Below are 25,586 nucleotides of genomic sequence, written 5' to 3'. Positions count from 1 at the left end.
AAAATATCGTGAAGTGTATTTTATCTGAAACAATTTATAAGACATCAATATTTTTTATACCCTGGGAATGCAGGGCCGTGGGATATAAAACATGAAGACCAGTTTGACAAGAACAAGTCGAAGACTTTAGGTGAATATACTTAGTAGCAAACATTTGCTGCTATTTGTGTTTTAAGATAAGGATTCACTATGTTGTTGTTTTCAGTTTTGTGGGTGCTTTTTATTGTCGTTAAATGTAAAGCAGAGTCAGTGCCATATACATCACCAATTTTACCAAAACGAAACAATACTAATAGCTTAAACTTCCAAGGAATTGAATTCTATTACGAAACTACGCTAAAAGTAAGATAAATTTGTCTTTGTCAAAAATATTTCATTTCATTAATTTTCATTACTTCATTTTTGTTCACGAACCTAATAAGGCATTTTTTGATGTTTAAAATGTTGGAGGATATAAAGTTTTAGCTTATAGTCCAGGATAATAAGACAAAAATATACCCAACAATTTGTGACAATTAAAAACCTAGGTTACTGAAAGGTTTTTTATGTATAATACGTATACAGACATACTTTAACCATTCCTGCGTGAGATTTATTGACAATTTTTATTTATAAACAAATTGGTGTAAAAAAATGTACTATTTGGTATTTAAACATTATATTTTGAAAAACATGGTGGTTTGAAGTTTTATTGGCATAACCATCTTTTAGAGCACGTAAACAGCTTCAAAATAACAATTTGTAAAAATTTTTGTTCCTAGGTACTTGTTGTTTTGATAAATGCAAATAGAGCAAAATTTCGAAAAAAATAATTAATTTATAACTATTGCAAAAATCGCTCTAAGGCTTTGAAACACTGCTCAAAGTTGGATCTTGTAGTGCTTAATGTGTGATCAAAATTTCAGAGCGATTCGTTAAATTGTTTAAATTTTATTCCGTTTGTTTATCACAGAAAGCTGTTTTTTGCAACAATAACACAATTCAGAAAAAATACAGTTAGAACAATTTTTGCTTCGCAAAATGAAACAGTAAGTATTGTTCTTTAAAAATAGTAAAAAAAAATTGAAGAAACAGAATATTTATTATTAGAAAACAATTTTACAAAAATATGCTAATTTTTTACTTATTATCAAATAGAATAACCTTTTAGTTCTTGTTCTTGTTCGGAAAGCGTATATTTTTTATCAATTAAAACAAAAATATTTTATCTAGGTCAATTAGGGAAAAAATTAGCCAAATTTTTTTAAATAATAACTGTTTATTTGTTTATAACAGTTAAGAGAAGTAATTTGCTCCATTTTAATTTTGAATATTTAAACTTTATGTAAAAAAATTTGTTTAATTTGCACCTCAACATAGTCGTCGGTAAAGCTTCAAAATAAAGTACAAACGCTGACCTCTTGGAAGGGCAAGGGAAAGTATTTTATTGGTGTGCATTATTTTTATTCAAAAATAATACTAAATTTTCAGTCGCTTATATCTCTGAAACGGCTCGATGGATTTTAATATTTTTTATTTTAATATCTACTTTTAGCTTACATTGCGAATATGCAATTTTTTTTTACTAAATTATTTTTTTAACCATACGATTTGTTTATAAATACATACCATATTGTGAAATCAACGTTTCTGCAGGTAAACTTTGCCTCTGTCAGTATTCTAAAATGTACAAGATTGAGAACAAAAGGTTATTGTAAAAAAGAAAAAAAAAATCTTACCAAAACGTAAAGTGAGACACTGAAATTAATGAATTGATACAGAGTAAAAATTGATATCTAATATCTCATGGTTTACTCTCATTATTATATAATTATTTTTACATGATTTGTATATCCCTATACTTATTGATTCGTATATCCCTATCTTCTTTTTGTTTTGCTCGGTTTTTAAAATTTTGATGTTTTCGAAGTCAAATATATGCTTCTTTTTATTCTCATGCCTTGTGAGAGCAGTTATGTTGTTCTTGTCATATTTGTGAGAACAAATTCTGGATTGTAGCAGTTGACTGGTTTGCCCAATATCGACACCTTCACAAATAGTACATGGTATCTCGTAAACAACATGTGATTTTTGAGTTTTGGAGTTTTTGTTTTTAGTATGATAAAATATTTATTTAAAAGCTTGTTGGCTTTGTGAGCAATGTAATGGCACAATAAAATTTAGTTCCAAAATTAATATTACTCATTAAACCTAAACCTAAGAACTAATTTTATGTGAAACCTAATTTTATGTTCAGACATTAATGAACTGACAAATAAAAGTTAATTGAATAACTTGTACAACTTTTTTCCAATTTGTTGGGTCTTACATCAACCTAGGGTCAAATGAAATGTTCATTTTCCGGAGATCTGCTTGGATGTTATCTCTCCGTCGCATTCTGGGACTTCCGAGTGGCCTTTTGCCTGTGGGAATCTCCTCCCATACCAGTTTTAAAAGTCTCTCGTTATGTAGTCTGTGCACGTGGCCTGCCCATCTTAGTCGCTGTGATTTAATTTCTTGGACAATATCGGCGTCATTGTAGAGTGCTTTTAATTCGATATTGGTTCTGATATTATACTGGTTTGTGGTGGTGTCATGGTGAGGTCCGAAAATTTTTCTAAGTATTTTTCGTTCAAAGTGTCTGAGCTTTTCTTCGTTTGCTTTGGTCATGGTCCACGTTTCGCATTCATATGTTATTACAGGTCTGACGATGGATTTATAGATTTTGATCTTTGAACTTCTTTTTTGAAGATTTTTTGATTTTATGAGCTTATCCGGTGCGAATATACAGCGGTTTGCAGATTGGATTCTGTCTTTTATCCGCTGTAATTATGGCCCCCAGATACTTAAAACGTTGTACTCTTTCGAAATTGAAGGTGTTGATCGTCACATTTTGTCCTATTCTGTCTCTTCGTGTTGTTCTATTTATACACATATATTTCGTCATCTCTTCAATAATCTTCAGTCTTACTTCACTTGTTGCTTCTTCCACCTTGTTGAAGATGTCTTTCGTGGATAGGATGGAGTCTCCAACGAGATCTATGTCATTTGCAGTAATAGCTTGGGACCTTGAACCGATAGCAATTCTGTTTTATTTTGGCCGACCTCACGGCTTTCTCTAATACAAGGTTAAAAAGTAATGGAGATAACGCATCACCCTGTTTGAGTCCACTGTTGATTTTAAAGCTGCCAGACAGTTTATTATATATATATATATATATATATATATATATATATATATATATATATATATATATATATATATATATATATATATATTATTTTTCTGACCTACTTTCTTGCTTTTTTATTATTGTCTCTTGTAATGTAGTGGTCACGATATGTTTCGATTACTTTATGGATATCTTTAGGTTTTGACAAAAATTGATGGAAAGGTTGATTTCATTTTAATTGTTTGGTTGAAATCTTTCAAAATTATCTCATAATTTGGAATTGTAGATCTTGTTAGATATATATATATATATATATATATATACATCTAGCGGTTAATCTGAGCTCCGTTCTAAAACGGTATCATACTAACTCCAGTAGAATATACACCGTGTATAGTATTATCTAAGTAGCGCTTTATTTAGACTCCGACCAACATGTAGGATTAAGTGGACTCCACAACAGGATAAATCATTTGTGGGATCCGTATTTACCATTTTGCGTATACTTCTAATCTCCTGAGATGTTGCCAATAATTGTATTAGTAGTAGATTTTCAAATTTTACAGCTGGTACATTTTGGAACTTGAAATTTATTTAAATATCCATCAATTTAGTCATGGAGGAATTTCAGGATTATTTGGCTAATGTAGTTAAATATAAATTGTTAACCGACACATAACTTTATTTTACTTTTTAGTTTTAATAAACAAGGCGGTAATTTATATTACTTGATTTATATATTTTTAAACATAAGAAAGTGTCTATTATAAACGTGGAAAAGTTAAGTTTCCATTTTTATTAATTAGTATTTTTTATTAAAAGTCATTGTCACTAAAACATTTAGTTATCGTAGATATAAATGTACGTACATCGGATAGAGTAATCGTGTAACAGTTTATGAAAGTAGAAGCCCCTTCGGTAGGATTATAATGCTTGTTACCCTATTAATATAATTAAAGAAAACTCAAACAACAGGGAGATCTTTGTAGTTTTTGGATTACTGCAGTTTATGACATGCAATGTTTGTTTTATAGCGTAGTTGAATTTAAACTACAATAATTTATAAGTAAATCTTTAATAACATACTTTTTTACTGCCTAATTTCAATAGATATGTCGATTTTTAATTAAAATATTTAATGCATTAAAGTCGCGTAGAGATTTTCACTAAACATTTAATTTTAAAGCTATTATTATAATAGTCCAAAAAAAAGTATAAAAGTCTAGGGAATTCAATACCCCACTATGGATTTGTTTTATAGATTATCGTAAAGCGTTCGACAGAGTCAAATGGATACACTTATGACTGATACTAAAAGAATTAGGTGTACAACAACACCTAATTTTGCTTATAACTGAACTGTACGAACACACTACTGGACCATTTAAACTAACATTAAAAGAAGATTGAAAATCAAAACGAAATATAAGTATCTGGCAAAAATTTCTCAAACGATATTAATATTAAAAGGGACTTTAAAGAGCATCTGACAAAGCATGCTAAACCTTAAGGCGACTAAACCACACAAAATGGTTATTTGAGAAAAATTATAGCTCGTTCCAGAAAGAATTGTAAATATAATAACATTAATGTAGATTAAGAAGAAACGCTGAAGAAAAAAACAGTAGCGGTTAGCCTAAATAAAGAAAGGCAAAAAGAAAATGTAATTTGATGTTTTGAAAAAATCTGATCCGAAAACTGTATGAAAAACATCTCATAGTATAGACATAGAGCGCGGCGGTGCCTCTACCGTCTGGCGGCCTATATCGGAAACTTTTACTACCATTTGACTATTTGTGTACAATTTTGTGTATGGTTAAGTGGCACACCACAAAAAGTGTTTTTATTTTCTCTTTTGTTCAACAATTAAAATGTATTGCTATACTTCTAGATGTTCCAATACAATAAAGGATAATAAACATAAAGGACAGGGTAAAAATTTTTATTATTTTCTCTGCACTAGTGATTATAAACACATAAGCTATACTACAATTAAAAACTATGACCACTATGAAAAAAATACGGTAGACTATGACTACATTTGTGCTTTAGCACTATAGTCAGAACAAGATAAAATTCTTAATTCCTACATAATTATATTAACGAGAAGTTAATAAAACTTTTGTTCGTTATCAGTAAGAGAAAGCGCATTTCAGAATATATTATGAAAAATGTTGTTGATATTACAATACCAGATGATAGGAATACAAAAATAAAAAACAACTTACCTTTTCAAAACAACAATCAATCACTTCATTTTATCACGAAAAATTTAAAAATTGCAATGTAATTGAACCCATTTTGCGAGCTATAGTTACATTGATACTTATGTGGCAATTAGCTGTAAAGTCATTAGTCTTTCGCGTCGTATCATATTTTCCTAATATTTTTTGTAGGCAAGCGGTTTAGTTTGTGTAATATAATATCCCCAATTCGTCTCATAATATTTAGTTTTCAAAACAGCTGTTAATAATTCGTTCACATTTTTTAAAGCTCTTTGCAGTACATTTGAAAATCAGTCGATAGTAAGATACTTTATTAATTAGTTTATTAGGTAAGCCTAGTTCTGCCATGGTATCTCATAGTTTTATTCTTATGATTATATCAGTATTTGTTTAAAATCTATAAATAACTAGTTTAATGTTTTTTTTGTATTCCCAACATTTCTAATTAACTGCTTAATAGTCAATAATTGATTATTCACTCAATCGTTCCAGGTGTATTAGAAAAAATATTGTATATCCTAATAATTAATAGATATATAGCTTATATATAGCTTATATCGCTATAGTTTGTGTAGTACATTTTATTATCCCTTTTGTGTATGGTATGCTTTTCAGCAAGTTGGTACTTGCTCTTACTTCTAAATTGACAGATCAGCTGTTTAACTGCCTGTGCTTAACTTTCTTCTTCATTTTGCAAATATATATAAAATTTATAAAACTCTGACATACCATTAATTAAAATATTGGATACCCTATACTATTCAATCAACGGAAATACTAAGATCACACGGGGAGAATCTGTCTCTATCTAATTAGCCTTTTTCGGTCCATCTTTGGACATAGGCCTTCCCAATCCTTTTCCATTCTTCTCTGTCTGTCGGTATAGTTATCCACCTAGAGCCCACGTGCTTCTTGATATCATCTGCCCATCTCATTTGGGACCTTTCTCTGCTTCGTTTATATTCCCACGGTCTCCAACTTATAAGAATTTTGTTCCATTGGTCTTCTTTTTGTCTTATATTGTGCCCGGCAAATCTCCATTTCAATTTTGCAACTTCTTGTCTAACATCCCTCACTTTTGTTTTCTCTCTTATCCACTTGTTTCTCTTTTTATCCATTAGTCTTATGTGCAACATTTGTCTTTCCATTGCTCTTTGGGTTTTTATGGTTATGTCCATGTTTGCTTTTGTAAATGTCCACATTTGAGAACCATAATTTAGAACAGGGAGTACGCATTGATTGTATACTTTAGTCTTAAGATGCTGTGGATATCTTTTGTTTTTAAGAATGTAGCTTAGTTTGCCAAATGCCGCCCATGCCAGTCTAACTCGTCTTTTTATCTCTGCTGTTTGGTTTTCTTTGTTACGTTTTATAGTTTGACCCAGATATATATAATCCTGAACTTGTTCTACTTCATCTTGTCCGAACCTCATTGTGATGTTTTCATCTGTATTTGTTATAATTTTGGTCTTGCTGTAATTCATAATAAGGCCTATCTTTCCAGCTTCTACGTCCAGTTCTTTCATCATTTCAAATAATTCTTCTCATTTATCTGTTATCAATGCGATGTCATCAGCGTATATTAGATGGTTCAAGTGTTGTCCACAAATTTTTATACCTTTTTCTTCCCATTCTAATCTTTTAAAAATATCTTCCACAGCCTGATTGAAAAGTTTCGGTGATATTGTGTCACCCTGTCTCACGCCTCTATTTATTTGTATTGATTTTGTTTATTCATATACTTTAATTGTTGTTTTGGCTTCCTTATATATATTGGCTATTAGTTCCGTATATCTGTGGTAAATTCTGCTGTTAATCAAAGAACTTTTCACTGCCCAATGTTCGACACTGTCGAAAGCCTTTTCGAAATGTATGAACGCTATATATAGAGGAATATGGTATTCATTTGCTCGTTCTATAAGTATTTTCATACTTAGTAAATGGTCACTTTTGCTGAATCCCTTTCTAAAACCAGCCTGTTGGGTTTCCATTGAATTTTGTCGTCAATCTATTGGTTAAAGTTTTTGTTGGGAGTTTATATATTACATTGAGGAGTGTTATGGGACGGTAGTTTTTTATATCTGCTTTATCCCCTTTCTTAAGTAGGATAATGGTTACGGATTCCTTCCAGTTGTTTGGGATTCTTTTTTCTTTTAATATCTTGTTAAAAAGGAAATGTAGAGTGTTAATTACCACTTTTCCACCATATTTCAGCATATCTGCAGTTATTCCATCTTTTCCAGGCGATTTGTTGTTTTTCATTTCTTTCAATGCCTTCTTTATTTCTGATTTGCTTATTTCTGGCTGTAGCTCTGAGTTGACATTTTTTACTTTAGCTTTAAGTTGGTTTTTAATTGTTTCTGGTGGTTCCTTTTTTGTTTTATATAGTTCTGAGTAGAAATGGTGGATAATATTTATAATGTCATCTTTAATGTTTGTTTCTAGTCCGTTTTCATCTTTTATTTTGTTTATTTCACACTTACCTAATTTCGGTCTTAAGCATTTCATATTTTTGTTGTTTTGTATTACTTTTTCTATTTTTATTTCTTGTTCTTTTCTCTTATTTTCTCTTATCATTCTGCTTATTGTTTTATTGATTTCTACATATTCTATAGCTTCCTTCTTTTATCCATAAGCTTCTTTGTTTCTGTTGATATATAGTTGTTCTTTTTTAGATCCTTTTTTGCTATTTCTTTTCCTGATGTAATCATCGTTGCTGTAAGTATGTTGTCTATTTCATCTATATCTTTGTCATCACTGTCTAATTTTTAAGTAAGTTGTTCTTTTAATAGGTCTTTGTATATCTCCTTATATTGCCCTAGTTTGTTTCTATCTACTAGATCCCAGGTTTTAATTATTTTTCTTTTCATTTCGTAGTTACCGTCAACACTAATTTTTGCTCTGACCATCCAGTGATCGCTACCTGTTGTGAATCTGTTAAGAACTGTTACAACTTTAATGATATATCGTTCCGTGGACAGTATGTAGTCGATCTCATTTTTTGTGGATCCATTAGGGCTGATCCATGTCCACTTTCGTTGGGGCTTCTTTTTGTAAAAGGAGTTCATTGCGTATAGATGCTTTTCTTCTAGGTAGTTCATCAAAGTAGCACCTCTATCATTTCTCTGACCATACCCGAAATCTCCTGTTTTAGTTTCTTCCTTGTTTAGTTTTCTACCCAGTTTGGCATTGAAATCTCGAATTAGTAGTATAAGACGATTTTTATGTTCTTCCATAGCCTTTGATATATCTTCATAAAATAGTTCGATATCTTCGTCATCATAAGCTGTCATGGGGGCATATACCTGGATAATTTTAATTGATGTTCTTCTTATTTTAAGTATGACATAGGCTGTATTCGGGTTTCTTCTTTTCGTCGAGTTTCTGATAGGCCTATGATATCTCATTTTATGTTTGTTAATTCTTCTTCCAATTCATGTACTTTTTCATCCGTAGACATTGATCTAATATTGTATGTCCCTATTGACAGGTTGACGGATTTTTTTTATTTATGTTGTGTTCGTCTTAGTGGGTTTTTGTTTTTATCTATCAAAAGCGAATTATTGCGTCTCCCAGATACCGCGAGGCAGACCTTTGAGGTGTGGGATAATATTATGGGTTATTTCTGGTTTCGTCATAATTTACACTGAAATTACTAACAAGAGAGTGCTCTTACTTATACATGTTCAAATTGATATATAGTACCAACAGATGCTAATTATATACCATCAGTACTAATAAAATGAAAACTATCAAATTAATGTCAATTTCATTGAATAATCAAAACAATCGAAAATATATACCAAAACAACACAATAAAAGTAAAAGTAGAAGAAGAACTAACCGACCCTATTGAAGCTGGTAATGGGATAAGACAGGGAGATTTCCTGAGTCCTTTATTGTTCAACCGGATTATGGATGAAATAATAAAAAAGTAAGAAATAAAAGAGGATACCAAATGGGAGAAAAACAAATTAAAATAATCTGCTATGCAGACGACGCAATACTATTCCTTCAAAGTGAAGATGATTTACAACGTATGCTACACCAATTTCATATAACCGCCAGAAAATTTAACATGTTAATTTCTTCAAAAGAGACAAAATGCATGGTTTCAACAGCAAGTTTACTAATATGTTAATTGGAGCTGGAAGGTCAGATAATAGAACAAGTGATGGAGTTTAAATATCTAGGTATCACATTATCTAGCTACGGAAATCTCGAAACTTAAGTGGAAGATCCACTGAATAGAGCAAACAGAGCCGCAGGCTGCTTAAATGAAACAATATGAAGAAATAAAAATATCGGGAAAGAAACCAAAGGCAGAATTTACAAAACAGTTATCAGACCAATAATGACATACGCAGCAGAAACAAGACCTGACACAGAGAGGACAAAAAGGATGTTAGAAACAACAGAGATAAAAACACTTAGAAAAATTGATGGTAAGACACTATGGGACAGAGCTAGAAGTACAGATATACGATGTAGATACAAGGTGAAGAACATTAAGAACTGGTTAAGAAATAGAAGAGTAGAATGGAACGATCATATAAGCCGAATGACAACAAATGGAGTAGTAGACATGGCAAGAGACGGTTACCCAATAGGAAGACGATCAGCAAGAAGACCACGAAAACCATGGAACGGCAACTTACTGGAGACACATTGAAAAACAGACAGAGTAATATCTATATAAAAAGAAGAAGAAGAAGAAGAAAAAGATACACAGGATTGACAGGATAAACAATAAAATAGCTCCAAGAAAGAGAAAATGAATCAGTCATATTAATGTAGAATAGCAGAGGACAGAGTATTTGTCATAGCCTTAGACAAGTGCCTAATTGAAAAAAGACCACAGGTCGTTCAAAGAAGACGGAACTCTAGAAAGAAAATAGAATAGATTTAAAAAATAAATAAAAGCATAAACATGTCTTTTCCTACTCTTTTAATATTGAAAATACGCAAATAGAACCTTGAATTAAAATGTAACCTTTGATATCTGTGATAAACACATCATCACCTGAACAATGGCGCCATGTATGAAGTTGAAATTTTTTACACCTATTTTAACTGTTTATTTTTTTATTATCTATATATGAGTTACGAACGATATCACAAACTTATTTATTTTCCACAAACAGGCTCTTTAATACCTTAAATTATTACTATACAAATCTGATTCGAAATATCGTCAAAAAGTAATACACGGCATGTAAAATTTAAATTTTCAATAAAAACTAAAATATTAGGCATTACTTACGGGGTTCAAAGAACGAGCCTTTACGAAAATTTAAGTACTAAGAAGATCAGAACAATCGGGCATACCCAGGGTAATGATTAAATAATTAATCGGCTAATTCGTCAGTCACCCCTTTAATATGATTTTGTCAAATTGGTCCTTTTTAGGACCAACTATTTTAATAACATATGTATATAACTGTTAAGGGTATATCTAGAGATCAAGAAACTTTACTTTATTAAACTTATCATATGCGCTAAATACGAATCTGTCTCATTTCTAGTGCAGGAAACACATATAGGGCCTAACGTAGGGTATTTGGTATAAAGCTTATCGCTGAAAACCACATTATAGATATAGACATGCTATCTCTGTCGGAAAAAAAGCAAAGAATAACTCAAAGTAAGAAAGGACAACACCAGTCAGCTTTCAGAGAACCTTTCAACGATGTTCAGCTTGGATCCACCATCTACATATTTAATGAAAAATAATACAACTACCGACATTGAGGATCTGAGCACTATTACGAAATCTGTAAACAAAAGTGGCTATAGATAGGGAAGATCATGTAGATTACAAATGCTAAATCTTACCCAACACATCAAAGACGGGTACGAAAAATATCGGGTATCAGGGGTGGTATTTTTCAATCTAAATGCCGCTTACAACACCTTAAATTACCAAATATTTCTCAAAAAACTATATGATATCCCCTTAGATAACAAACTCACTTATATTATTTGCGTATGCCTACACAAGAGAATATTTTTTGTATCACTCAATGTTAAGAATAGCAGATGAAAAACGGTCTCGCTTGGGGTAGCATAAAAGCACCTACACTGTATAACATTTACCCAAACGATCAACTCATACCGGTAGATAATAGGACTAATATTATAAAGACGATACACCTATTATTGCACAATAAAAATAAACTATGAATCAATTTTCAGCCAAAACCCCTGAAAAACTCATGTGCGCTCCTCAATTTCCCTAACATAGACGCTTTCACAAACTGAACATCCAATAATGTCATGAAATTGTAAAACTGTAGACTTCCTATAAATTTCTTGAAAATAGTTTGTATCCCACGGGATCAGTCACAGATCATTGTTTAAAACTAAAAGGTAAATTGAGGACCAGAAATAATATTCTTCGCAAGCTTGTCAGCTAAAAATGAGGCGTACGTCCTTCCGCCTTTAAAACATAGACGCTTGCACTATATGCTTCTGCTGCCGAATATACCTTGATAGACAAATTAACCATTCTTTTTTTTTGTGCACACTACTACCCATTTAAACACAAAAATATCTATTGCAGCACTTAACCATATTTATTTTGAGATAACCTTCTATCGAGATATCATATGAGTATACAAATAAGACCAGAACTAAAATAATAAAAAAGCTTTATACAAGATATCGCAGAAGAGTAGATGAAATAAAAGTAGTTTTTATTAATCGGGTGCTTACATAAAACGTACAAAGACATACTCACGTAAACAAAATACATTACGAAATTTCTGTAATAAAAAAAAGCATCGAATTCGGCATTGAACTAATAAAATTATATTAAATAAAAAAACAACATTTCTAAAAATGCAGAAAAAATAAAATTTTCTATGCAAGCGAATATTCCATTAAATAATAAGCCGAAATCCTTTTGTATCTATATACCTGTTTTTTAAAGAACCAGTTACCTTTTAGTACGTAGTTATACCAGGTAATAAGATATCCTCTGTTACACAGTGTAATGCATATGACATTACACTGTCTACAAATAGTAGATAAAAATAAGGAGCCCATATAAACCGTTCAGGGTATATGTTGAAAATATACGGTATAATCGCACAGTTGCCAAACTCTCAGAGCTTACTTAAACCGATAAACGTATGGTTCAAATATACAATGAAAAAGATCTGAACGACCCCTATAATATATACACGTGAACTAAACGATATACATTTATGATACAGGGGTATTTACGGGCTCCAAAAATTTTTTATAAATTATTAAACTCTACATGTTAATGAATCGACTGAACCAATATTACGGAATTGTCAAGTGAGCTCCGTATATCGGTATCCACTTGACCACGGAGCTCAATTGAACCTGAATTTTAACATGGGCGGAGTTCACTTAATGCCGTAGATATATATATATATATATATATATATATATATATATATATATATATTGTTATGATGTATTGTTTGTTTGAATGATGAGCAATGAGTATTTTTAATAATATAATATATAGGGTTTTTATCGCGGTTCTCAAAGAATTAGTTTGTAAGTACTTTTTTAAATTATCTTTATTAGATCTACTATGACACACACATATATATCTAAACTAGCTAATGTAAATTTAAAATAAACTATCTTTAAATTGAAATTCTTATGAAACTAATTAAATTCTATAGACAATGTAAAATTTAAACAAACTATCTTCAAAATTGAAATTGTTATGACACTAACTAAATTATATTAACAAAATTTTTGTACCTTTCTGTCACTGAATGCCTAAATGAACTGTTTTCCACTATATAAATTATAATCACCACTCAAATGTCTTCTTCTCAGCTTCGGTTATCCTTGTTTTTATGAAATTACTTTTTCCACTTATCAGCTTCCACCAATTTAAGATATTTTTCTTCACAGCATTTATAAACCACCAAGCAAAACAGCAAACAGCATTTATATTTATTCTTCTTTTCAATATACCAATATCCAACCAATATTCTTCTAATATACTTTTTTAATCTTCAATAATTATTTGTGTATAATTATAAATGTGCATTAACACATATATGCATAATTTTTAATCTTCAATATTATTTTCTTTATACTGTTTCTTAATCTTCATTTAACTCACTATATTGAACAATTTGAACTGATTGACTGACTCTAACTAACTTTCATACTAAAAACTGGACATCTGACTGAACCGTAACTGATAACTCATCACTGATTGACTGACTGAATCCAAATCACCGGGTAGTTATATATTTTTTCATGTTCTAGAATCATCTGGCAATAAATCATGTTCGATTTGTTCCATCTATATCTAAAGAATTTTCTGGAACAATACATTTCGCAAACAAAGCCATCTCCGGTGATCTAGAGAATTCCTTACTTATCTATCGAGAATTTTGTTGGCATTTAGGCTTTTCAGATCAGAGTATACATTTAAATCCGTAACTTATATAAATTAAACATTTTAATTTAATAAATTACACATTTTAAACATCATATTATTATAACCCCACTTTATAATTCGCAAATTATTAATTCCTGTCTGTCAATTTAAAGAGTATTTTTGGTTGCCTAGTCACATGGCTCACTTAAATATATCTACAAAATCATAATTACTAAAATACAACTTTTTACAATTATTATATGCTAATTTCTTAAAAATGCCCTCACATAAATAATTTTTATAAAATTCTCTAGTATATAACTTATTAAAATAACCAACTACTTTTAATATCTAATATTATCACTATTTTTCTTTCTCCTATATCATATCAATATATATATATATATATATATATATATATATATATATATATATATATATATATATATATATATATATATATATATATATATATCTAACATAGATTTATGGTCAGATTAAACGGATATTTACTGTATCTTCTAAATATCATCTATAAAGTGTAATGAAGTATTCGCTATATACAATGTAAACTACTCGCGATTATCCGAGCTATGGGCTATGGGATTATTTCGGATAACGCTCCCCGTTATCCGAAAAACTCGGATAACGCGGAGATTGGATATTTGCTTAAAATAAACGAAAAATTTAAAAGTTATGACGTATGTAATTAGTTTATTATGTACAATTGAAGTATGTAAACCTGTATACAGAGTACATAGTTAAAATATACAGATAGAACGTACTGGATCATCTTCATGTTTTAAAAAAGTCTTGTGCGTCAACTTCCGGCCTCCTTTTGACGCTGCGATGTTGCGCCAATGCCAAAGATAAAGGACATCGGTAGGGGTTGACTCTTTCTGTTGCCCAATGTAGGCGAGGGCAGCTCCAATCATCTTTAATCCTTCATAGTGAGATATTTTCTCGATTATCACATCTGTGTCATCCTAAGTGACATTGTGTGGGTTGATAACCATGTCGCCGATTGCATCACCAATCAGTTCCATTAGCTGGTCTTGCATAATTCACTCGTTGACGTCTTTATCATTTATCGGCAGTTCAGTTGGTAACTGATTAGCGAGGTCTACTGTTATAGCAATACAGTTATTGTTATCTTTTCCATCACTTGTCGCTTCAATTTGAAAAATCTTTGGCCATGACTTTTGCAAAGTTGTTACTGTCACATCATCCCACGCTGAAGCTATAGCTAAGACACATCCCTAAAGGTGATTTTTTTTTAAATGCTGCTGTCATAGTCAATCCAACCAGGTCGAATGTTGAATGAGAATGTAATGTTTAGTGGCAAGAAAACAGTTTTAGTGTCTTTAATATCACCGCTAGCCAACGAACTTGCATCTGAATGAGATGGTACGTTGTCCAAAAAAAGAATAGCTTTTCTTGGTAGGATTTCCTTTTTTAAGTAGGCCTCAACAACGCAAACGAACTCATCAAAAAATCAATCCTAAAAATTTGGCAATCCATCCACGCACTACATTAATTTTTGTACATGGTGGGTAGGCAGTTTACTTAAATATTTTTAAAAGCCCTTGAATTCTTTGATTTTCCAATGGTCTTAATTTTAAGAATCCAGAAGGGTTGCTACACATCAAAAGAGTTACTCGTTCTTTGCTTTTTTTGTATCCACGCGCAGTTTTTTTACTTCGAGCTGCCAGTGTTTTGGTTGAAAGCATTCTGAAATTGAGACCCGTTTCGTCACAATTGAAGATTGGGTCCTGACGTGAGGCCATGCTCTAAAATAAGATCTCTCAATTTTAAATAAAACGGCTCAGTTTCAGCTGAATCGGCCGAAACTTTTTCACCCGAAATGTTCAGTTGTCAGATACCATACCTTTTCTTTCATCTGTCGAGCCAACCATCACTTGCAGTAAAATTTTCCTCGCAATCCGTAAACAGTTTGTGAAATTCGACAGCCTTATTGGACTTCCAAACCCAAAGATTAAAAATAAGGCTTCAGAAGTCTGTTCGTATTCTCATTTCTTCATAATTTTTCTCAAAAAATTATTTCCAATACTCACATTTTTATTAACATATTGTTCAATATCTTTTTGTTTACATCTCCAATCTCCCACAGTCACTTCTCCAACATCTAGATCAACAGCAGCCTTATTTCCTGACACCCTTATCCAAGCGTTTTATAGCACTTTCTACACAATTTTGTTTCTAAAAAAACCACAACTAGTTTATATTTTAAACTTATATTGCACTTCAAGTTACGTAGAAAATACACAAAGAGAAGACATGAACTTTTAAGAGCTTACAGTAGGACAAACCGAACAGCTAGCTGTTATGACTCAAACTGACGGGTAAAGAAGTGGCTGGTAAGGCGGCCAGTAGAAGCATGGTGGCTAGAACAATAACACTCGTTAGTGACACTTTGTTCTTTTCAATTATTACCTCGGTAAATCCAGAGGCTCGGTTAATCGGGACTCAGATAATCGCGAGTCTACTGTATGTATATTTTGTTTTTTTCACAAAAAATTTTAAGGTTATCCTTTTGGATTCCAATAAAAGATTTAGAGTCCAGACAAAAATATCTAGGTTTCTTCAGATTTTAAATTAAGGATATCTTAAAGAATTTTATATTTTATTGTATTATATTGTATTTTGTATTGTATTTTATTCACTATTAACCCCAATGTATATATCTTTGATCTCTTGTTTTGTCAATGATTTACGAAACCTTTTTAATTTATGTAGACTTCGGTGTTGTGAATAGTCTTCTTGAAATGACATCATAACAATTTTATTTTAGGTAAACTTTTTTCAAGCTCACAGATTATGTAAATTATATGGAATGGACTTGTTATATGTTGATACGTTTGATGAAAATGAGCGATTAGGAATATTTGCAACTCAAATAGGTAAGTTACAGAATCATCCATCCTAATCAAACATTCTATAAAACAAAAAAATCATAAATTTATGTTATATAGGTACCCACAACGCACTCATAATCATATTAATGCCTGTTAAAGAATTAATTTTATATTATATATATATATATATATATATATATATATATAAATTCAAATATATATATATATATATATATATATATATATATATTTGAATTAAATATTTTTATGGTTTCATTTTTTTTTAAATCAATAAAAATAATATATAAAGTAACGTGAAAGTTTTTTCGAATTTGTTTGAATGAATTTCTATTTAATATTATAAATTAAAAATAATTTTTCATAAATATAGGTTCCTCTTGCTTTAGTCACATCAAGAATGTTGTGGAATATTTGTAATCAATTTCGCGAAATACGTTTACTCTAAATCTTCTCACTTATTAGTTTTTTGCACTTTTAGCAACTTTTGCAGTTGTTGAAGGTTTATCTTCAAACCCACAACATCTAAAGTTGAACATAGGCCTCCTCTTATTTCTTCCAGCTCTGTAAGTCTTGAGGTTTCGTGCATCTAATTTCCAGCGATTTTTTTTTCATCGTCTTTCCATTGTGTAAGTGATCTACCTCTGCTTCTTCTACGTGCTCGTGGTCCTTTCACATTTTGGGTCCATTCTTGCCCGCGGGCCCACCCAGTTTCACTTCAGCCATACTATGTGTTTTATTATATCTGCGACGCATGTCCTTTTTCTTAGTTCCTTGTTTTTAACCAGGTCTTTGAGAGTCAGTCTAAGTAACGACTATTCCATTCTTATCTGGGCCACAGACGTCTGATAGATCTCGATATGCGGTTCATGTTAAAGTGATTCTTCTTTGCAGTTCAATGAATTTGGTTGTCCCTAGCAATTTGAATTTCATAAATTTCAAGTATTTATGATTATTTATTAATGCTATTTCGTTTCAGTGGACTTTTCGATATGGTTGATATTTTCCCAACAGAGTCGTCATTTACTCTACCCATCGTATTGGAGATCTTCCTCTTGGTCTTCTGCCTTTTACTTTTCCTTCTACTATCAATAGTTCCATGGTTCCCACTCTTTTAGCTATGTGATCGAAGTAAATTAGGTATGCTCGGTTTACTTTTTTTAATAGCCTTATATGAAGCTCTTCCAAAATTGTCAGGTTGGTTCTATGTTCTGTCCAGGCTATGCGCAGGATTCTTCCATAGACCCACATTTTTTTTTCAGAGTCCATGTTTCAGCTGCGTATGTAGCAATAAGAAGAAGAACATGGGCAACCTGAGCTTACTATTTCTTGTTATTGTTCGGTATTTCTATATTTTAATCAGTTTAGCTGTTGCAGTTCAGGCCTTTGCTAGTCTATGCTTGTATTCGCCACTTAATATACGTGTGGTAGATTATTATTTGCACTGTCTGTGATCATTATTTTTGTTTTTCCAAATCGATCAGTTTGGAGTACCGATAATCTATACTACTTTTCTCCAACGCTCTCATTACTCTGTTAATTTGTATTGTATCAAATGCTTTACGTTGTAATTACTATTTAAATGTGAATAAGCCACAATTAAAGGTTAAAGTAAGTTTATTGACGTTTTAATTTCCACTTTGGAAATCGTTCTGTATTTTAAGACGTCAATAAACTTACTTTAACCTTTAAATGTGGCTTATTTCCATTTAAATAGTAATTACTTTAAAATGCCACAAGAAAATACCTTCTTTACGTTGTATTCTATGAATTTTTCTTAAATTTTTTTCCCTGTTCAATGGTGGGTAAAAATCTAATTTTGTTTCCACTCTATTTGTTATTATTCTTGTGAATAACTTGTAGAGGTGGTTTAACATGCTTATGGGTCTGTAATTATGAAAGTCTGTTCTATCGCCCTTTTTGTGTACGTGCACTCTGTCAGATTGGAGGCGTTTCACTTTGGTGCAGATATGTTGCAGTTTCTTTATATTCTCTCAAACTCTGTCTTCTCCATTTGTTGCGGCTTCCATAACGATATCATCTTTTGGTGAAGCTTATTTCTTAGGGCGGTTATCGCATTTTCACACAATCCTTAAATAATCTTTTTAAAAACTATTTCCGGAGTGGAAATCAAAACATTAAATTTTCAGTTAAAATGTGATTTTCATTACAATCAATTGTGGATTAATCCCATATAAACACAATATTATCTTAAAAATTCCTCAAGAAAACAGTTTCAGAACTTTATTAAATGTTAAAGTCTCTCAACTTAATTACATCATCATCATCATCATTGGTGCTACAGCCCTATAAAAGAGCCTCGACCTTCCCAAGTCTATTACGCCAGTCAGTTCTATCCATTGCCAACTGTTGCCAGTTTGCTGCGTCTATTTGTCTACCATCCTCATCTACACCATCCCTCCATCTGAGTTTTGGTCTACCCCTATTTCTACTTCCCACAGGTTGTGACATAAGGATTCTTCTAGGAGGGTTGTTCTGCTGTGATCTTGCCAGATGTCTGCCCATCTTAGTCTTCCTATTTTTATAAAGGATACTACGTCTTTACCACCAAATATATGTTTCTATCTGTGATTACATAGTTGGTCAAAATGATTTCCAATAAAGATGACTAATAAGTAAATAGATTACAGTTTATAAATTCCATTAATCATGTTTAAATTTTTTTTTATCCTACAAAGTTAATAGTTTTTCACAAAAATTTAGTTCACAGAAAGAAAACTTCAAAGTAGTACTTATATCTTTAGTAATGAGCCACAAATGGTATTTTCCTATTGATAAAGGGAGGAATTTGACGAATGACAGATATCTTTCATATCATTAAAATACCATTAAAAGGTATTTCCTGTAAAATAAAAATCGACGAGTTTAAGAATTTTCACAATATCTAACCCATTAGTTCCCAACGTTGCGTAAACGCAACATTTTTAATTGTATTTTTTTTAAATGTATCATTACTCAAATATAATTTTTATTGCTACATTTTATTTAAAACGGGACATAAAATACGAATCTAATAAAATATTTTGAAATAATTAAAAAGGTATATATTTTTTAATTTAGTGAATATTGAAAAAATCGAAAATTCTTTTTTTATATTTTTGTCGATGTAATTTCCGTACTAAACATAAAATTATATTTCTGAAATGATCAATTTATATTGATATATCTATTAGTAAAAAAGATAGTGTGTGTAGATATTTCAAAAATCTTTTTTAGTTTTTGATTTCATTAATGTTGCACTTACGGTACGTTGAGATTTCCTGTAATATGCGCCGCTAAGTTGACAGAATAACGGATTTAGATAATAAAATTTAGATTTTGCATTTTTGTTTGTACAATAATTCTAATTTGATTAGATAAATGAAAAGAACATGTAATTGGAGTATTTTCTCATAATCTATCCATAGATGAGGAAATGGTGCCATATTTTGGAAGCCAGTCGTAAGATGTACCGTTCGCGTCATAAAAAACTGGTACAACTCTTATAATCAAAAATCATGTTTTTTAAGTTGTGTACGTTGATCTTGTCACATGTGTCATTCTAATTTCTAGGGCACCGTTGTCAGTTCAACGAAAATATTATATGAAACCAACTGAAAGCAGGGTTGTGTGACACACCGCCAGTTTTGAGTATACTAAAAACTAAAACATTATCGAGCATTCTCGATCAGTCAGTCTAATTAAATTTGTTTAAACATTCATCCTAAAAAATTCTCTTATTAATTTTGTAATTTTCCATCATTTCAATTAAGTACCCATACATCGATTTGTGTTTTATAACAATTTATGAAAATATTTCAACTCAAAAGTAATGATAGATAATTAAGTAATCAATCTAGACATAACTTTAAATTATTATAATAAAACATTACTGTGAGATATTGGATTGTAACTGTCACGTTTTGAAAAGCGTTTTTTCGCCCCGAATATTTTATAGTTTATAATACGTAGGATAAAGTATAATGTTAGTTTTACACATTTTTTATCGTTCTTCTAATAAATAATAAATTAATCTTGGTAGTTTGCCTATTACAAAACTTATTGACACAAAATACAGTTCGTATTTGGTAGGTAATTGAAGTATAAAATTACAGTAGATGCATTGCAATGTTCCCTGTGCCAATACGGTTTAAAGATCCTTCAAATATTTTGGATATTAACTCAACCCTATCTCTGGCTATTTAATCTATTAGATACGGTTTTTTGTTGTTAATGATAAAAATAATACTTATCTTAAAATTTTATACATTTTTGAACTTTACTTTTTTTATTTAGATTTAGTGCAATTCCGTTGTCTGTGATGGCAACAACGAATTGATTGAAAAACCATTGTGTCTAGTCTGAACACAGGTTTACATTGGGAAAAAAAAGTGTACCAGTTTTATATGACGGGAAGTGTACATAAAAGGAAAACCAATTAGGTTTGGGTTGAAACTATGGTGTCTATGTAGTTCAAATGGCTATTTATTTAAATTTTATCTTATGGTGGAAAAACAAGTGCTTATGAAAACGAGTTGGGTCTAGAAGAAAACGTTGTGCTGGATTTGTTGTCAGTGATTGAACGAAAATCTAATCATCGTATACTTTTTGATAACTTTTTCGCATCTTACAAGCTATTCGGTTTGCTAAAAGAAAAAGGATTTTACGCTACTGGGACGATCCGTGAAAACCGTACTTGTAATAGTACAATGGAAAGTGTAAAAAATATTAAAAAACAAGATCATGTTACTTACGATTTTTCTTACGGTTCTGAACAAAGTGTATTGTTAGTTAGATGGAATGACAATTCTGTAGTGACAGTTGCAACAAATAATTGTACCATTGAACTTCTTGCAAGTGCAAAAAGATATAACAGGAAAGAATAGAAAATCCAACTAATTCCTCAGCCAAAATTGATAGCTGAATATAATCAACACATGGGTGGTGTTAATTTGCATGGTAACAGCATATCAAATTAGAGAATAAAGGTAAAAGGAAAGAAATGGTGGTGGCCCCTTTTTATAAATGTGATTGATAGTGTTATTGTTAATGCGTGGAAAATATATAACGTGGCAAATAAAACCAAAATGTCACAATTAGATTTTAAGTCTTACATAGCAGTTACCCTTATGAAAATGGAAGTACTGCGCATCGAAGATAACGTTCAAGGAGAGGGTATATTGGCTTCAAATGATCCAATCAACAATCTACAAGATCCAATTGTAGACGACTATCCAGAAACAGTTTGTTAGCAGAAGTTATATTTGGTAATAATCTGATCTATTTTGTAACTTTTAACAAATCGAATAGAAATGACCAAGTCGAATCGTAATTATTCGAAATCGGAATGTTGGATATCTATCGCGTCGTTTTTGTATTTGGATTGGTATTCTGTAACTCACATCGTAATGGGTGTAAATCGAAAACGCCAACTTCTACTAGACGCGGTCAGAAGTTGGTGGCAACCCCGCACTAAAATGAGAAATAAGTATTCTGTGTTACTGGAAAGGCTAGTGCGCGCGAAAAATTCATCAAAAAAGAAGATTATATTTTAAGCTTGTCGTCAAGTAGTTTTGATTTGTTTTGGTTAAGTTTAAAAAGTTCGTTACAAGAATACAAAATGGCAATCGGAACACTAAAGAAAAAGACAACTGCTGAGCAATTAAATTATTTAGTAAACTTTATCTAAATAAATCTAAATAAATAACACCACAGATTAAAAAATGAAGCAGCTACAGAAATGAATTAACTGCTAATTTATATCAACAAGTCAACAAAAATATGTCAAAACAATAATGATACCAATGCGCACGCGTCAAGACCAATTTCGATGTCGAAACTTGTTCTCGACAGAGCTTATCTAGTCGAAATCAATTTCTACACAACATTCCGATAGTAGAGGTCGAGATGAGTTACAGAATACCGATTCCTACAATTCCGATCCGACTTGCTGACCTCTATTCGATTTGCATCATTTCTATTCGATTTGTAGTTACAGAATAGGGCTGAATGTTGGTCACTTCATTGTAGAGAAAAGAAGATGCAGACTGTGGAAAAGTACAACTATATATATATATATATATATATATATATATATATATATATATATATATATATATATATATATATATATATATGCGAAGTGTAAAATACATCTACATCCAAATTGCTTTGAATCATTTCACAGTAAATAAAAATTAAATTAAAATTTTTTTGTTTTGGTAAATCCCATCGTTGCGTATGAGCAACATTTTGTTATTAAAAAACTAAGAACTTTTATTTTTTTTTTAACTTGATAAATGAGTATTTAGATATAATTTTAGCAATAAAATGCAATAAAAAAAAAACAAAATTTGTTTTTCCTCTGCTCTTGGGAACTAATGGGCTAATGAACATTAGCTAATACCAAGCTGAACTATTTTCAGTAGTTTACTCTGTAAATTTTCACTTTATATTGGTGTTTAATATTGTTGCTATCATTTCGAATACAACTTACTAGGATAAAGAACAATATATTATAATATTTTTGTAACGCAGTTTTCAAATTTATTACATTTTGATTTTATAAATTGTACTCTTATTTCATTTTGATTTTGAATAGGATATGGACATGACCACTTTTGGACATCAGGCAACAATCTCCATGATTTTCAAGAATGGTCTTGGTTATCTAATGGAAAACTATTTAGATATACGAACTGGTATCCAGGAGAACCGAATTTGGGCGCCAGTGGTTCAGATACAAACGAAAGATGTGTGGAAATACGAACTCTAGATAAAGGCGGATTTTCTTGGAATAATGTTCCTTGCGAAAGACTATACTATTTTATTTGCAAGAAAAATAAAAATAGCTGCGTTTATAAATAGTAATGCATGTAATTAGATTTTATATACTAAAAGGAAAACATTATGTAATATAACAATCAAGACTAAGCAAGCACATTTAACTAGTCCCTCTTTTATTCCCTATCCTATTCTTCAAACTATTATTGAAAATTCATTCATTATAAACAAAGGTTTTTTTATTAAACTTTATATATACAGTGTAGGTAAAAGTTTATGGTCGGTATGGTAAAATTTAACAGGATATCTAACACAGATATAAAATCATATTTTCAGCGAATAGACAAAGATAACAATCATATTTCCCCTTGGTCTTCCCTCCATATTTTTTATTGACGCCCATTGCCCATTAGTGCGACGATTAGTTCCGATCAGAGATATTTTACATATCTGTGGTTCCGATCCTAAGAAACTAGGGGTGGGTCGTTAACATTTTTATCGGAACCGTTTTTCGTAAACTGTAAGTAGTTGATTGCTTACCAGTAGTTTAAAATAAGCGAGTACACAAACAAACATATTGGCTATTATATTGAAAGAAACTAACGAAGGACATATTTATTATAACTTGAAAAATAAATTAAACAATACAAATAGTACTTACATTTACATTACACATTAATTAATCGCGAATCGTCTAAATTGACATTTAAAAACATAAGTTTTTCCACTTTTCTTCTTAACCGTGTTCTTCTTTTATTTAAAATTAAACCAGATTTTGAATATGTCTTCACAAGGAACAGATTTTGTTACAATACTACAATATTTTATGAATATAGTGGTTAAGTTAGGATATACAGGGCGATGGTTTTTCCACCATTGTAGTGGACAGTTCCAATCTCCGTTCGAAATTTTTTGTGGGTAATATCATCAGACAAAAGTCATCTTTATCAGTTTCTTTTTCTTGTACTGGTTGATTTTCACTAGTACAATCTTCTTTTTCTTTTTTTATAGAACTAACCAGCTTCTTAACTCTTTCTTTTGTTTTTTATAACTAGGTATTCTGATTAATGAATGAATTTCGATTTACGATTGATCTGCATTTTCGATTTCAAATCTTTATTGATAGTTTGTCAAAGGATTTATTTATTGTAAATATTCAATTAGGAATTATTTTTCTTAGTCAAAATTATTGACCTAGTATAAGAATAATCATTTTATTTTCAAAAAATGCACATTTGTAGAAGATGCAGCTTTTATGGTCCGCTTTCTGAATATTGCAATGATTGAAACTTCTCCTAACGCATTTCTGTCCGTTTCGACTACTTCTACTACAAGTACTGACATACTGCCATCGCCACCCAAGCGTCAAAATGTGATGGATACTTCCATTAATAAAAATATTAGTTTAGAACAAAAGAAACAAATAGATATGGATTTACTAAACCTATGCAAAGACTCGTTTTATCCGTTTTCCATAGTTGAAGAACGAGCTTTTAAAAAGTTTGCAGGGTGGATTCCTGGATATAAACCGCCAACAAGAAAAACTTGTTCATTACGTCAGGTTCATTACTTCAGGAATGTTATATCAAAACTGAGCAAATTATTAGATCACAAGTTGTTAAAGAAGTAGAAAATATCTGTATTACTACTGACCTCTGGACATATGGAGTAACTGAGAGTTATATCGCATTAACAGGACAATATTTAACTAAAAATTTAGAATTTAAAACGGTTTTATTAGGCTGCTGCCATTTTTCTGGAAACCATAATTCAGAAAACATCGCTTTTGAAATTAGTGAAATTATTAATCAGTGGGGCCTAAAACGAAAAGTAAATTTTGCAGTAACTGATAATGCCTCAAATATGGCAAAAGCTATTAAAGATGTTTTGGAATGAAAACATTTAAACTGTTTTGCTCATACGTTACATTTATTGGTGGAGGACGCACTTAAATGCTGTCGTGTAGAAATAGATAAAATAAAAAGTCTTTTTTCGTCAATTCGGCAAAAAACACATTTTAAAAAAAGTACCTCATCTTCAGAAAGGCTTTTAAAGTATCAATTACAACATAACAAAGTTCCCAAACGGCCAATACAAGACGTGAAAACTAGGTAGAACTTCACTTATTACATGTTAAAAAGAATGACCGAGT

General features: G+C 30.9%; 2 protein-coding genes across 3 annotated transcripts in view; one reads left to right on the top strand and one right to left on the bottom strand.

Moving 5' to 3' along the window:
- LOC140437146 (adenylate cyclase type 2-like) overlaps positions 1-25,586 on the bottom strand; it is a 559,227-nt gene that overhangs the window by 176,523 nt on the left and 357,118 nt on the right. The gene's annotated exons all lie outside the window — the stretch shown is intronic.
- LOC140437147 (perlucin-like) lies at positions 104-23,584 on the top strand. Its single transcript, XM_072526488.1, has 3 exons — positions 104-342; positions 16,570-16,678; positions 23,253-23,584. The coding sequence occupies exons 1-3, from the start codon at positions 190-192 to the stop codon at positions 23,516-23,518; spliced, it is 528 nt and encodes a 175-aa protein (XP_072382589.1). The 5' UTR covers positions 104-189; the 3' UTR covers positions 23,519-23,584.

Source organism: Diabrotica undecimpunctata, chromosome 3 (genome assembly GCF_040954645.1).
Source record: "Diabrotica undecimpunctata isolate CICGRU chromosome 3, icDiaUnde3, whole genome shotgun sequence".
NCBI classification, from domain to species: Eukaryota; Metazoa; Arthropoda; class Insecta; order Coleoptera; family Chrysomelidae; genus Diabrotica; species Diabrotica undecimpunctata.
Note: the sequence above shows the minus strand (reverse complement) of the source record. Positions and strands in the feature narration are given on the sequence as shown.

Bases quoted from the DNA above. Each gene is read 5' to 3' on its own strand.
- LOC140437147 (XM_072526488.1), top strand. From the start codon at position 190: ATGTTGTTGTTTTCAGTTTTGTGGGTGCTTTTTATTGTCGTTAAATGT. The intron at 343-16,569 runs GTAAGATAAATT...ATTTTATTTTAG, and splicing joins ATTACGAAACTACGCTAAAA to GTAAACTTTTTTCAAGCTCA. The intron at 16,679-23,252 runs GTAAGTTACAGA...GATTTTGAATAG, and splicing joins AATATTTGCAACTCAAATAG to GATATGGACATGACCACTTT.